At 37.7% G+C, this 16,408-nt stretch overlaps 1 protein-coding gene across 1 annotated transcript in view; it reads left to right on the plus strand.

The window, feature by feature from the left end:
- Window positions 1-16,408, plus strand: part of LOC144434914 (polycystin-1-like) — a 34,220-nt gene that overhangs the window by 1,789 nt on the left and 16,023 nt on the right. Inside the window, exons 4-19 of the mRNA XM_078123436.1 lie at window positions 622-1,107; window positions 1,521-1,644; window positions 1,996-2,196; window positions 3,870-3,995; window positions 4,491-4,723; window positions 5,051-5,214; window positions 5,551-6,202; window positions 6,573-6,763; window positions 7,071-7,206; window positions 7,473-7,586; window positions 8,791-12,033; window positions 13,053-13,215; window positions 13,845-13,943; window positions 14,360-14,541; window positions 15,126-15,320; window positions 16,003-16,136. Of these exons, the coding sequence (XP_077979562.1) occupies window positions 622-1,107; window positions 1,521-1,644; window positions 1,996-2,196; window positions 3,870-3,995; window positions 4,491-4,723; window positions 5,051-5,214; window positions 5,551-6,202; window positions 6,573-6,763; window positions 7,071-7,206; window positions 7,473-7,586; window positions 8,791-12,033; window positions 13,053-13,215; window positions 13,845-13,943; window positions 14,360-14,541; window positions 15,126-15,320; window positions 16,003-16,136 (6,443 nt within the window). The remainder of the gene's footprint in view (window positions 1-621; window positions 1,108-1,520; window positions 1,645-1,995; window positions 2,197-3,869; window positions 3,996-4,490; window positions 4,724-5,050; window positions 5,215-5,550; window positions 6,203-6,572; window positions 6,764-7,070; window positions 7,207-7,472; window positions 7,587-8,790; window positions 12,034-13,052; window positions 13,216-13,844; window positions 13,944-14,359; window positions 14,542-15,125; window positions 15,321-16,002; window positions 16,137-16,408) is intronic.

Raw genomic sequence — 16,408 nt, forward strand, 5'->3', positions numbered from 1 at the left:
TTGTCTTAGCGACACTGTGACGTGTTGTTTACTATCGTCAATACACGACAAAAGCAGGCTCACTGGATATCAAATACAATTCTACGCCTTGTTTAGTTGTACCAGCAAATACATGTCATTTCTAACTACATATAATATTAGTTTTGTATCAAAATATCGTGCTTGGGCCTAAACAAAATAATTGTTTGGTTCCGGTTACCCGACCCCACCTAGCTTTTCACTGCCGACCCTAAACTTTTTTTTAAGTATTCGAGAAAAAAAAAATCGCGAAGTCTCACGAGAAATAGTGGATGCGGAAACTTAAAAAGACAAAATAAAACCGTTCTTCCAATCTTTAATGGCTTTACATCATTATTCTGATAGGAAATAAACAACACAGATACTATTTTGAAAATGATGGAAAACCTGAACTAGACACTAACACAGAAACAAATTAACCACACAATTTATTTATTAGGCCTACTTAGTCGTGTACGGTCTTATAATTATGGTTTAGTCGTTATGGTTTCCGTGATATTATATACTAGTTAATAACGAATTCATGTTTTAAAAAAGATTAATATTCTGGAAATATTTCTCACCGTAAATAAATATTCCCTTTCTTTCTTCATTTCCAAATAGTCAGTTGTCCAGTTGATGAATATGGTTCAGAAGTAATAGATCGGGCAAATCTGGACAATGCTAGCTATGCAATGGTATTAGCAGGTCTACCTATGCCATGTTCTGGACGAGTAACGGGTTGGACGTTTTTCAGTCCCACGACATCTGACTTCACACTTGCTATGTACCGTCCGGTTTCTGGCACCGCTGATTCGTATAAACTGGTCGGAGAGACGCATATTTCTGGAGATCACCACACAACGGTCGAGACTGTGGTCTATCTGAACGACGATGAGCAATTTGAATTTCTACCCGGTGACGTCATAGGGTTTCGATTCGAAAGTGGAACTTTGGTTTATGATAGTGAATCTGAAGACAGTGTTTTGGTGAAATGGTTTGATGTCACCAATAACACAGACTTCAATGTGGGAATTGGAGACACTTTGACCTTCTGTAACGGATCCGAATATAGAACATACTCTGTGAAGGTGTCACTGGCCTCCTATGGTATGTCATTTTGTAATGTCAAATTCTTAAATTGGCACAAACTAAAATTTATATTTTTATACTCGAGTGAAAATACTTACATGAAAAATCGATTAAACTACGTTGGTATAATGTTAGTGTTGATACATACATTCTATGACATTACAATTGTCTTCTGGCATTGTTAGAACCTTTGATTATAATGTTGGGATTTCCTCGACATTTTCATGCGTATCATATATTACGTCATCGGCTCGTTCACATGCTACATCTTAATACCCGGTTTGAGTTCAGTCACCAATATACATAGGTGATTACTCCAATACTGTACATATACGATTCCATACTGTTATTGTACATGCTGTGTATTTCTCTGAACACGTTTAACACTTTTGAGATTTTTACTTCTCTCGTTCTGATTTTCTGATGCATAGATTACCGGGGGTGCTACAGAGAAGATTCCGCAAATCGTGAATTCCTTGAAGCCGCGGGTCGCTATGACAGCCGATTACTGACACCTGGTGTATGCATTGAACTATGTGGGGAACAGGGATTTAAGTACGTTGAAGTTTTCAAAATATAAAGATACAGCAGTAGTAACAAGATTTTTTTGTTAGCTTTCGAAATAGTTAAGAACCGGCGACAAAAGTGTACAATTTAATGGGTACCTTGAAAAGGGTGGGGGGGGGGGGGGGGTTCTCTAAGATCTAAAAACAAGTGACATGTGTAGAAATTTAAATGTAAGCAATATCATTTTAACAACAACACAGTCAAGATATTAAATGACAGCACCGACTTTATGTAATTTTTGTTCAACATAATAGTGAAGTGTCATTTTGCACCACTTGAATGTTTTCCTTGGGTGGTACCATCTCTTATCATAACACATGTTGTCTTTCATTCGTACAGTTATGGTGCCCTTCAGCAAGGCGAACTATGCTTCTGTGCTGACTCTTACGGTTCCCATGGAGACGGCGACCAATCAGAATGCGACTATTCTTGTGCGGGTGATTATGACATGCGGTGTGGAGGCATATTACACAATGACGTGTACAAAACAGCTGAAAGTCTGAATGGCTTCCATCTCGTACCTATCGAAGGCAAGTTGTCGTTTCTCAGACAAATACTTAGCACCGTGATCAACAGATGGTGAAGATCAAATTGAAAAACTTTTCCCTGCTGTAGTATTTTTGGCAGTAATTACAAACATTTTAAATTCATAATAAGGAAATATGGAGCGCGAAAACTTAGTAACGAATTTTGAAATCAATGTCGGCATTTAAAATAATTGACTTTTTATAGTATTTGATATAAATATGCAAGAAACTGAATCCAAATGAAATGTTTGTACAAACACGTAGGTATACATGCAGCGCCCGCAGAGCTCTTAGTTTGAATGCTATGGTTACAATCTCCTTAAAATTCAAAGCCATTCGATCTGTTGTTTATGTTGCTGTGTAAGCCGCAATTTATACTGAACATAATTAACAAAATGTACTTTCATACCAGTGCAAAGACTTCAGTTGCAAATAATGCATATCGATCGTTCACCATACAACCACAGCTATTAATTCGTCTGTCTTATTTCATCATATTTGTTTTGCAGACGAAATGTAAACATTTCAACAATTCCTAGCTTCTGAAAGTCTGACCACAAATATCGATTAAATTCTGAGAAATGTACAATATTACTTTATGGAATCGATTTAATGGATTTGCTTTAAAGACATTTATTCTGTGTATTTGGTGCATTTTCAAGACGTAGTATGGATATCGTTGTATAGATTTCAAACTGTCGTCGCCGAGTGCGATTTCTTCAGGCCTAAAAAAAATTGTATGGTTCCGATTACGCTCAGATTAGAATAGGTGGGATTAGTAGACATTTTTTTCCATTTGTAAAATGTCTAGTTCAGGTAGTTATGTTTTCCGTTGTTTTCCATATAGTCTGTGTTATTGGTGTCTTCCCTTCTGATGTACAGCCATTACAGATTGGAAGAACAGTTTTATAATGTCTTTTTAAGTTGATGTCAGTTTCCGCATCCACTATTTCTCGCGAGACTTCACAATTTTCGCGAGTTTATTATTTTATTCTCGAATACGTAAAAACAAAAGAGTGAAAAACTATAGCTAGAATATAGGTAGGTTCGGGTAACCGAAATCAAACCATTTTTAGGCCTCATCAGTGACATTAATTTCATACCTATCTTCCTTGATGTTCAATATTTCTATACCAGTATTTAACATATAGGTTAAACACAGAGTACTTCTACCTATAGTAACCTTTTTTTTACTGAAAATGTGTTATTTCCGCCACGCCACTTCTTGTCCACCTCAGTAAATACACAATTTAGAAAAATGACAAATGAGAAGTCTCTTCCCGTATAAGTTTGCACATGTATGCGCCTCAATCATGAAGTATGCGCCCTACTTAACATGTACAGCATGTGTATATGTGTTTCTATTCACAACTGAAGTACGTACTCGGATAGTCATCATAAGTTCTGAATTGGTGCGCAGACGCTGACTACATTGTTAGACTGCATGGTGTTGCGCCATCTTTCAGTTCAAAATAAGATGTTCCGACTTGTAGAAAGATGAAACAGTAGGGAAACACTTGGGCTGAAGTTCATCTCTAGATCTATGATCTTAGAATGGGTAGACGTGACAGAAATCTTGAAGTACACCTACATTGTTACAATATCGAATTATTTCATTATAACTATACATTATCTTGTTATCCGTTTTATGTATATCTAATATTTTGATATTCTAGGATATGCCAGTACGTATGACAATATCAGCATCATCACCAACATATCACGTGGTAATGACGTTATATACACGTATGACGTAAGTGACGGAAACAGTATCGGACCAACGGATGAAAATGTTGTTTACTATAACTTCAGGTACTAAATAGTTTAGATCCACCATCCTTTCATTACATGGCTAGAAAGAAGAGATATTTCGAACATAAGCGCAGCTTACAGAAACTTGAACATTCTCTCCGTTTAGATTTTCTCCATGGAACGTACTAACCTAAACAGAAATGTTTTCAGCGAGAAAAATAGATTTACACAACGAGTGCACAGTCGCAACCAATAATGTCGTCTGATCTTCTGAGTCAAATTCATCGAATTCTAGAAATAATTTCCATTCACAAGTAAGATAGCTGTGTTTACATCAGTTTGTATGTTCCCTGTTTTTTATATATAATTTTGGAATTTTCTCCAGTATATTCAATCAACTGTATTTCCTTTCCAATGTTGCAATTTATTGTTTTTCTATATGCTCTAAAACAGTTTCAGTTTTTGGTTTCTCTCAATTTGATAATCTACCAATCTGAAAGCCGGACTACGCCATCTTTTTAAGTATAAACAAAACGGTTTTGTATTTTCACCAAGGAAACCTGGTAAATTCTCCGTACTGGCAGAGGGCGTGGATGAATGGTCAAACGTGGCTACGGACACTCTTACCATAAAAGTAGAGACTCAAATCGGCAATATCGTTTTCCTGTGCCCTGATTCCCACGAAGCAAACAGTGCATTTACCTGTGATATCAAGATAGAGCAAGGAACAAATATGTCTGCTTTGGTGAATTTCAGTGACGGCAGGATAGTAGATATGCAAGTTGCAGGTACTGTATCCTGAGTTGAGAGAGAGAGAGAGAGAGAGAGAGAGAGAGAGAGAGAGAGAGAGAGAGAGAGAGAGAGAGAGAGAGAGAGAGAGAGAGAGAGAGAGGGGGGAGGGGGAGGGAGGGAGGGAGAGAGACAGAGACAGACAGAGACAGACAGACAGACAGACAGACAGACAGACAGACAGACAGACAGACAGACAGACAGACGGACGGACGGACAGAGTGGTGAACAGAGTTTGTGTGTTGTGTCTGTATTTGATCAAAATTAATCAAATGTAAATTATTCATGAAACTATACTAGTATGCCAATTTCCTTTCCAACTTCAGACGCTGAGGGCGTTTGGTATGGCCTATTGGACGATCCGGACACAAGTCTAAACTACCAACCTTTGAATAGCGTCTACTTATTGGTCAATCAGCGAATCAGAGAAGATGGCAAGCTTGTTGGCTGGGAATTCAATGCCTTAGAAAAGGGCAATGTCTACCTACAGGTATTACTTATTGAACTTAATTAGTTAATTAGTTATATCTTTCCTCTTTTGCAAAGAAGGAGGAAGGGCGTGTAAGAATCGCTGTACAGATTAAGGATGCACAATTCCTAAAGCAGGACTGTGATTATTTAAAAACTAAGTTATGTCTAATGTTCCATTGACCTTTAAGTTACTCTAATTAAAGTTACGCCGGATTCTACAACCGACTGAACTTATGTTATACATAATAGAAACGATTCTGTTTCGATATTACATATTTTCTCGCACACCATCATCCATATTATAACAGTCCAGAAAAAAAAGAGTGAAAAAAGTAATGGCTCCTTCCATTTCCAGATATATCGTCCCTCATGTCCTGGACAGCAGTTTTGCTATCGGTCATACAGCTGCATTTCTACAGCCAGTAATTGTTCAGAACAAGTGAGTGTTTGGTCGAAATCATGCAACGCAGTCGGACGATATAGTTTTACACAGAGAAAGTGTATACACGCCACCAACGGGTCCCTCGTCGATGACTTTGTTTTCAGTGCGCAACCGGTAGACTACGAGTTTGTGACAGAGTTCCAGTATACAGTCGAAAAACTCGGCCTACAGTATATTCCCGTTAATTCTACGGAACAGTTTACAGTTTTACAAGGTGATGTGGCAGCTTGGTACAATTCTGGCGAAGGTAAAATTGGTTATACCACGACAGACCTTTCAAAAGATGGTCCCGAATTTCTAGCGAGCACATCAGGTCACGATCACCGGCACACATCGGGATTTGTCGCGGAAGTTGTGGGTTCCTCAACGCACACGTACAAGCACGCACTACGAGCCCATGTCGTGCGACCGAGCGTCATGCGACTGGTCCACAATTATACAGAAGACACTGCGCGTCGGGACATCATTGTCAACGTCACCAATGACGTTTCGTCATTTATAGCAACTCATACCATGAAAATACAGATTGTCATTAAAGATCTTGTCTTTGATAATCCTCCGCTAGGTAAGTTCTCAATCCCATACATCAAAACTACATAAATATCTTCCATTTGAACTTCTAAGTCTATGCTTAGACCCTAAACGATTCTGTCATATCATGTTATACAACTATGGAAACCAAGTGTTCAGCTTACTGAGAAAGACACAAACTAAATGTATTGGCGTTCGGTGTGATAGATTGTACCAAATCCATGATATAGCGGTGCCTTTGTTATGTGGATATAATTACACACTGGAAGTCCCAAAAATGGGGTTTTTCGAGCTTTTCCTGTGGCAAACCTCATATTTTCGCAAGTGTATAATTATTCTGACAATATATATGCAATGTTCAATTTCATTGCCTGTTATAATATCAATCGCACAACAATTGACAGGTAAAACAGATGAGGAGTTACATCTATACATACCGGAGCACATTGGCAGTGAAGTGAATTACCACTGGTATTTTGGAGACGGTGGTGAAAATGTGACAACATTCAGATGTTTTAATTACACATGGAAACAACCTGGTTTCTACAGAATCAGTCTGTTTGCCTCAAACGACATCAGTGACGCCTACTACGAGGTGAGAGATGTCTGACATGAGCGCTTCTATAAGCTCAAATGTGTTGAGAATATTCATTTGCAATGTCCATCCTATACAGTATTCCGATCAACGACTTTACTATAAATTCGAAAGTATGTACTACGAATGTACTAGTTCACTTCCTCTTGAGATATAATCCATGACGTTTAAGATGAGAGAAAAACTTTGAATGCAATTTATGATGTACTTTTATTCAAATTCAATTTACACATGGCATTATTATAACAACCTTTCAATTTTAGCTGACAGAATTATATTACGTCACATGTTTGTTTCCCCTCTGTAGTCCTGGATCACAATTCAAGATATTGTCAGCGACCTTACCTGGGGTGTTTCCGATCCGATATCACCGTATCTGGAGTATCCGATCACTCCTAAAGCAATCGACTCAGAAACAGTACTCAATTGGACAATATCTAGAGGTTAGGATTGTTATAATTACAACAAAAATGATAGTTGACACGAAAACCGTCACCATACTCTTGCTGTGCCCTTTGCCGTGCACTGTTTGAAGAATACAAGAAACATGCACGTTCCTATTTGTGCTGGGCCATCGATGTGTTTTCATCACCGTGACTTTTAAAGGTGCATAGAACACAAAGCATTCCATAATTTCATCCTGAGATTTCGTCAAGTTGCTCTATCGTGTTATTACAAATTATTGCTACGCTTTGCTTTGCACACATAGGTACAAATGTTACATATGAAGTCGACTTGGTGGATGGGATTGTACCAGTGTTTTATCTAGTTCATGACGACGACCCCTTGCAAGTACCTGTCTCTGTTACAGCACTACATAACGGTAAGAGATTATGACAAAGATGCAAAAGCATAAACAGTGACTGTCTTTCTTACCCTTCCAACTGTAAAGAGTTTATTACAACATTTGTGAAGTCTTCAGCACAGATTCAGTCATATATTGATCTGATTTAATACCAGAATCAGAGATATGCAAGGATTCCTAGCAGATCAGTTGCTAGGCTTATTCTTCAGTATGGTCTTTTGTTTTGCACAGTTAACATTTTTTTTGAAACTGAAACGTTTTTTAAAAATGTTTTGTTAGATAAAATGACTTATTTACTCGTAATACCGTATACCATGAACAGTATCACATCACCTGTAAGTAACGTACACACGATAAATCAAATCAAATCAAATGGATTTTTGGGTCTGCACCAGTAAACAGTGCCCTCAACGTCGATCACTATTTCAACCTGTTTCTGTACTGCTAATGGATAACACTGACCATAGAACTAATTAACATGTACAGTGTCTAATTATTGGTATTAAAAAAAGTCAGTGAATATAATTGTAGTTGTCTGATCGAAAAATGATATTCCAGTTACAAACTAGTACAGTTTTAACATGGTGACAGATTCAAAACCAAGCTTTTGCTCAAGATTTAAACTTGCCACTACACTACCTACAGATAATATTGACCACTAATTAACAGATACAGTGTCTTTTTATAAGTATTGACCAATTCATAGTGAATATATCTTTGGTTATTTTATTAAAAAATGTCCCAGTTGCAGCTAGTGCAGGTTTAAGGCCAATCGGTCCAAAAGTCAAAATATAAAACGCACTTACTAAGTTATAGAATATAGGATATACCTAAGAATAAATAAAGTGAGTGGGAATGTGTTACAAATATAATTTACATACATTTACACAAATTTACATAAATGTCTTTACTTAATTTCATTGCATGAATGTAAGTACAGTATCAAGTGTAATTTACATACTATTTGCGTTCTTTTGGATGGAAGTATTTTCAGGTTGGATAAAGATTTACCCGTTATGTTCTCCATATATTTCATCACAATATTCGTATATTTAATAGGCTTATTCCATTTATGGCTTACTTCTGCTAAATACTGAAACGAATCGTTATCTTTGATGTTTTATTGTGTATTGTTGTGTATTAACATGTATTTTGGTAAAAATTGTACTGACCTGAAATTAATCAAATATTGTACATCCTTTGTCTGCATTCACCTCTGTAGGTCTATCTGGCAGTGTACGCTACACCTATCCAAGTATAGGCTACTACAACGTTTCTGTCAACGCATCAAACTTGGTCAGTTGGCAGATTATCTACAGCATGGCTATAGTTCAGATACCCGTATCAAATTTCAGTCTGTTTAACCCTGGCCCCATCACACATGGCATGGAAACGTTGGTTTCTATGGTGGTAGACAGTGGTAGTAATGTTACCTTCATTGGCAGTTTCAATGATGTATTGTTGGAAAACAATGACTTTCAGCTGGACGAGGAATCGGGCGAGGGGTTTCTTGTACTGAAGCCGGGCATGTTTACTGATCGAGGAAATCTAACTTTGACTGCGACAGGATGGAACCTCATCAGCGTCAACAATTACACTCTAAATGTACATGTGGAGTACAACGTCACGGACCTCAAGATCTGGGTTGATGATGTGGATGTTACACCTGACACAAATGTCACTGTGAAGTTTGACATGGAACAGGGGTCTGGACTTTCCCTAATGCTTGATTTTGACGACGGCTTGAATGTTACTTACACCGAAGGAGTTATGTTCCGATCCAATGGTCAATACAAACAGATGGTCCATTATTGGTCTTATGCCAAGGATTTTAATGTTACTATTACTGCTGAGAATATACTTGGAATGTGGAAGGCATACATCATTGAGTATGTCCAAAACCCAGTGCGTAATATCACAGTAGCGACCAATTCTCCCGGTGTGATACCAAAGTTGGACAACGGTACTATCGAATATAATTTGACATACTCTGGTGATATGGCTACCCCGCCAACTGCTGCCTCTGTGCACTATGCTATAGATACTGGGATTAACATGTACAGAGATTTCCCAGTAGATACAACTGGTCAAAGTACATTCGTACATAACCTTACTCTGGGCAGCTATGGCACTTATTACACAGTTATCACTATTTCTAATCGAGTTAGTTCTATGATATTCCATGAAACTATTGAAATGGAGGAACCCGTCGAAGATTTGGTCATAACCACTTCTCCAAGTCCACCATACATAAAAGTTGGTGAGTCGCTCACAGCTACAATAGGATTTTCTTGGGGTTCCAGAGTTTCCTTCTTCTGGTATTTCCAAGATAATTATCAAGATGGGTTTATGATCGGCCAAGGAGGTTCACTTACCCAAACCCATGCCTACAATGAAAGTGGCTCATATCAACTGAACGTCACTACAGAAAATCTTCTGGGTCAGAAAACAGCGTATGCAGACATAAAAGTGCAATACCCTGTCCAGGGATTTGTTGTGCGTGGAAGAAGGCTAAACAAATTGCAGAAGCTTGAGGTTGGGTATGTCACTGTCCCATTCGATCTTTATATATCAAAAGCTGTGCCTGCTTACGAGTTTCCGACCGAAGCCCTGTGCAACATCGATTTCGGAGAATCGCAAAACTATAACGTAACCCTATCCATGAGTAACGCCGACATTAGTCGAGATACTGACTCAGAATACCATGTCTGGCGGTTTCCATCGATTTACTACACTACTGCTGGACATTATGAAGTGACTTTCTTCATTTGGAACCTTGTTAGTAATGGCACTTATACATTTGATGTGTATATCTATGAAAGTATTTCAGATTTGGAAAATGTAATAAAATACAATGAATATATACTTGATAATCAAGACACTACAGGGAATGAAAGTCTCGATGCAAGTCCGGTTACATTTGGCGAAGATGTTTATCTGCCTGTGGAAGAGGCTGTTGTCTTCATTGCAACATTTGCATCTGGTACCAGTTTAACATATGATTGGGATTTTGGTGATGAACACAGTATGTGTCCCGTTACCCAACCTCCGCCGACTGGAACTACAACTCCCCAAGCAACAACCAAAACAGTACCAATAAATGCCACGACATCAACTGCGTCATACAACTTTACGACCACCATTACTGGAAACTACACCACCATACAACCAACCACAGTACAAATGGAGCCTTGTGATCCAATTTTAACAACAACGGAACCGAGAGCGATCTGGTGGTTCACACATCCTGGAGTATACACTGTGACCGTGAACGTGTCGAATCCTGTAGACTGGGAGATGAAAGTGAAAGTGGTCCATATCGAAGCTAGGGCAGAAGGACTGTACCTATCTGACCATGGCCCAGGGCCAGTTAACACATCTCTCAATTTTGAACTTAACACCGGAAACGTTGGCACCGATGCCTGCTATTATGTTAACTTCCAAGACACCACAAGTGAAATTAATCATATAGCTTTCTGGGGAGAGGAAGAAACATGCAAAGTGCGCTATGCCAGTCATTTTAATACCAGCATAAACAGCATATCTGGAACAAGTCCATTTGACAATTTACGTTTTTTTAATGTAAGCAGCTCATCCCTCTTGGCTCTGAAAGAAATTGGACAAGATCCTAACATCACTATTCATAATCATTTCATGACCATTAGTGAGTATACCATCCAGGTCATAGCATTCAATCACTTGTCTGAAGAAATCGTCTATATGAGCACATCCGTCACCAAAGGGCCTTGCTATTATCCTGCAGTGGTGGTCCAAGATGAAAACTATTGTAATGACAATTACATCTTATGTGATGATGCAACTGGTTATCGTCAATACTTAGCATCGGCAGACCTACGGGTATATTCATCAGTCAAACTGAATTGCACAACAACAAACAGAGCGTGGTTCACTTGGAGAGCATTCAAACAACAAGACAATGGAACTGAGATTGAAGTGGACTTAGGAAGCACTGTTGTCTTTGGCGCACCTTTGAAGACTTTGACGGTTTCGGCGCTCACTTTAGACTACGGTCTGTACAGATTTGAGCTAAACGTGTCTATGGATGGCGAGTTTGGCGTTGAGTCATTCGATTCTGCATTTATATATGTCGAGGCAACACCGCTGAGGGCGGTCATATCTGGTGGTTCTGAGAGACGAATTCGATGGAATAGCATTGTAGAGTTGGACGGACTAACAGAAACAATTGATCCTGACATCGATCCTACCGATAAAACAGGTTTGCAGTTCATGTGGATGTGTCGCCGGAAGACTTACAAGAGAGACGCACTAACGGAAGACGACTATATTGAAAATGTGGAATCGTTCGAAGTATGGAATGATGATTATACTGTGCTATTAGCACCGGCAAATGAAAGTGCAGAGTTTGAAGCAATTAAAAGTAGCAACTCGTTAGACGAAGGCGGTTGCTTTGGTAGATATGGTGATGATGACAGTGGACCTGGTAGTAAGTTTTTTATTTCTTAAAAGCTAACACAACAAAATCTATTTACCCATAGATTATGCTTTAACCCTAAGAAGACAGTCATATGTGTTTGAGTACCACAAGTATGCAAGTTCGGTATCACTTGTCCCTAGTTATTCACCATTGCATATTAAAGGGACACGTTCCAACATGCGTTTATAAAATAGTCCATTAAAGTTCTGTCATATTGTTCTTTTAGTCAAATCATTCCAGTACGTAGTCAAATCATTCGTGGCCGAGGTACAACAAGGGGTGATTTTACTACATTATGGCTGTCTGGCTGGTCATCAATGGATATCGTACAATGTCAATGACAAGTTGTTTTTTTTTAATTTCTCCCAGTAGTTTTGTAGTATGTACTTATAAGAGCAAATTACACATTTTATATCAAATCACGTGACCCTTTTTATATGTCAAGCAATTTCAATATCATACATGGCATTTTAAGCCCATGAAAGACAATTACAATAGGGAACTTGCAATCCATACTGAGCATGCTCAGACGCAAAGGACTATGGGATTATCTGTGGTTATCATAATACCTACTCTGGAGCTACTGATAAAATTAACCTCCCACAATTGTCAGGGTAATTATGAATTGATTATTTGTGGTTATAAACAATGTATCCACATTGTTTACAGTACTAATTGGTTAGTATTTATTATCGCATTTCCCATGATGCAACATTCAACATGGCGGGTTTGCAAGTTCCCTATATCTATCTACTATCGTTTTTGCATTTTCACGAGTTGATCATTGTTGTATACAAGTACAGCATTGAATCTTTTAACACATCGTCAGTAAAGATATCACTCTTAGTTTCACACAACATGCAGTGTTTGGTATGCCATATAGTGTTATTCCCTGACACGAGTATTCAACACTAGAGAGCGCTATATTTTCCACTTCCGGTTTTCATTGTACAATGGTCAATTCTATCAAAAATAAACTGTGGGTTTTTTTTCTTAGTTTCTTATTACCTTTTATTGTGCATTCTTAGGCAAGATTAATTACACCACCGGACAAATATATATTGATACTAAGGGAATGTATTGGGATATGGAATATGAGTTGAAAGTGATCGTCATGAAAGGTGATCGTATTGATGTCGCCTACCAAGTGCTTGATGTCTCAGAAGGTGACCCGCCAAGAATGTCCATCGCGTGAGTAGTGATATCTAAATCTTATTATACATGCAAGTTCCAATCTGCTTTTGTATGACAGCAAGACGGCATGACCCGTAGCTTACAGGCAACTTTCAGTCTGCAACATTGTGCAACCAAGGTTGTTATAAATAAGCCCGAATACTGTTGAGATCTTATAAGTTAAGTGCAAATTGGTTCTCAGTGGAAACATGTATTGACGTTGTCTGAGCGATTTACGAGGACAGCATGTCAACTACGCAAACATAAACTAAGATTATTACAACACTGACAGTAGGGCAGTAAGATTTTTTTCTCAGCGGTATCACATTCAGGATTTTCACTATCTTAACAACAGGAGGATCATATTCGAGTTGTCGCTATCAGCCACTTGTGTTATCTACCACAGTGAAGAAAATAGTTATAGTTTGTGACTACCTTAGTTGTTGGTTGCTGTCTACCTTGCTGGTAACATCTTCGAGTATTCACGGAGTTAATGATAGTTTCTTTTAGCCATTTAAAAGAATGTTGTTGTTGTTGTTGTTGTTGTTGTTGTTGTTGTTGTTGTTGTTGTCGTCGTCGTCGTTGTTGTTGTTGTTGTTGTTGTTGTTGTTGTTGTTAGAAATATCATGTTTGTTTTACAACTGTAGGTGTAAAGTCAATTGTTTGGATAAAGCGAGTACAACTAGCCGTTTTTCATTAGAATCACACGATGAAGACTGGGTAAGAGGACTGGTACTTTATTACAAGTAAGTGGTTCTCTATCTTAAGTGATAAATCCAGAAATTTAGTGAAATTTTAAAGAAAGTTCTTTCATGGGTGACATATTATATTGTGCATTTCTCATGACCCCACTTTTTACTCAAATCTTGAAAGAAAGAAACGATCAATATGAAAAATATAAAAACGTTTGTATGTTATGAAATGATAACCACTACAAACATTATTTCCGATAATTAACCCAAGTTAAATAATTTGGGAAGACGTTTTTCCAAATTTTTCTCTTTTTTACAACCGACTCGATTTTTATATAGTTACATCGTCGACCACATACATACATACATACATACATACATACATACATACATACATACATACATACATACATACATACATACATACACAATGAGCCTCGCAACGTGCCTGCATATCTTGACATTTACAGATGGGAGTTGCAAGACATACAAGGTAGAAAATACAGAACCATAGCATCGTCAGAATGGCTGCCGTATTCTGGTACTGGTAATGATGGCATGAACTTCTCACTTGAGAGAGGTTACTTTCTGGATGTGACAAACTATCGGGTCAAAGTCATTGTATCAAGAAACGAAGACTTTGCAAACTACGGTAAATAGACAGTCATTTAACTCATCGTTAATACGTACTATTTGAGTACTGTAAATTATGTTTAAAAGGACTCAGAAAAACAAACATGAATAAATTAAATGAAACCGGATATCACAAGAAAATCTATATTTGTGACTGGTTGTTTTAACAACAGTTCCTAATACGGATGCATCTTTCGAAAGTATGTCGCCAATAGAATGGTATATCATTTTCGGTGATCGTGCAAATCAAATTTCGGATAAATTATAAGTCTTTCCCTTAAAGGTTCATAATTTTGTAAAATATATGATGTCTTTATCTAAGTAAATTCATGTTTTGCATGGTCGACTGAATGAATTCCATTGCAAGATCTTTCAGCTACACATATATTAGAATTCATACAATGTATTAATATCATGTCGTTACCTTATGTTACATCATAAACCTATCTCTTTTTTACAAAAATTGTAAGTGATCTAATGTACATGGTAATGAATATTAATCTTCGCGGATTAGAAAAATGTACCTTCTGATGTGATGACCCCGGGATTAAAGCACACTGAAGAATTCGAAGTGCTTACAAAGTTTTTTTCTCACATATACAGGCATGGCATCCTATGAGTTATTTACTAACGAAGTTCCTGAAGTAGGAACTTGCTACGCGGATCCAAACAACGGAACAGCACTGAACACTACATTCAATATCCACTGTTCTGGGTGGGACGATCCTAATCGACCTTTGACCTACAGATTTGCCATCCGGTCAAATAGCACCGAAGATTGGAATTGGATTTATAGTGGTGAGTCATGATTTTAGTACATTTTTTTTCAATTTGTAACACATTTGTTTAGTCTCGCCTGATGTGCCGTAGGTGTGTCAATGTATAACGTGAACAAGTGTGAGGGTTACCACCTCGCCAACCAATTTCCCTGAATATTTCATATATCCAAACCTCCCAAAACACTGCCATTTGAATGGTTGTTCCTTTTTAAGTAAATCGGCAATATTTTATTTTCCCATAGAGTTCAACACAGTATTCTGCTGTCATTTTTAATTCTGATATTGAATAGACCACTATTTCAAAAGTTTTAATTATTGACCTCTGATGCTTTTTTAGAAAGTGTTTGGATTTGTTTAAACGAAGTAACAATAGTAACAATAAAACCTTTAAACGTCCGGGCACTTCGGTAAGCAAGGCGCCTACTCCGTAAACTCTGTCGAAATTCCCGTACACAACCAGTGCAATTTGATTAAAAAGGTAAACACGTAAGAATCGGAGCTGTATAAGCACATCAACTTGGGAAAGTCTCGTCACAATTCGACTATTTTCACATTTTAATATGCTAATTTTTTATTCATAATTCAGATCACTACATACAAATGAGTACAAACAGAAACATTTCATGGCACGCACGTGTTCTAAAGTGATCTGATACTTTGATAATGTCTACAGCGTTTGCAAATTTACGATTTCATTTTAGGCGAGAAAACATACATGGAACAAGGTTGTTTCTTCCCTGAAGGTCTAGAGGAAAACGACTATAATGTATCCATCTTAGTGAGGGTTGAAGATTCGTACGGTACTTACTCGGATCTTGAAGGACTGCAAGTACAGGTAAAGATGGGACTGTTTGTTTGAATTCTGATGATGATGATGATGATGATGATGATGATGATGATGATGATGATGATGATGGTGATGGTGGTGGTGGTGGTGGTGGTGGTGGTGGTGGTGGTGGTGGTGGTGGTACATTTTATGATATGTATATGTGTTATTAAAGTTAGCTCAGTTGCTTAGTATGCAGAAAAAAAGAAGTTGCATACTTCACTTATTTGAAATCAACAAAGTAAGGCAACATTATTAAGATACTTATGTTTTAACTTGTG

This window comes from Glandiceps talaboti, chromosome 5, assembly GCF_964340395.1.
Source record: "Glandiceps talaboti chromosome 5, keGlaTala1.1, whole genome shotgun sequence".
Taxonomy (NCBI): domain Eukaryota; kingdom Metazoa; phylum Hemichordata; class Enteropneusta; family Spengelidae; genus Glandiceps; species Glandiceps talaboti.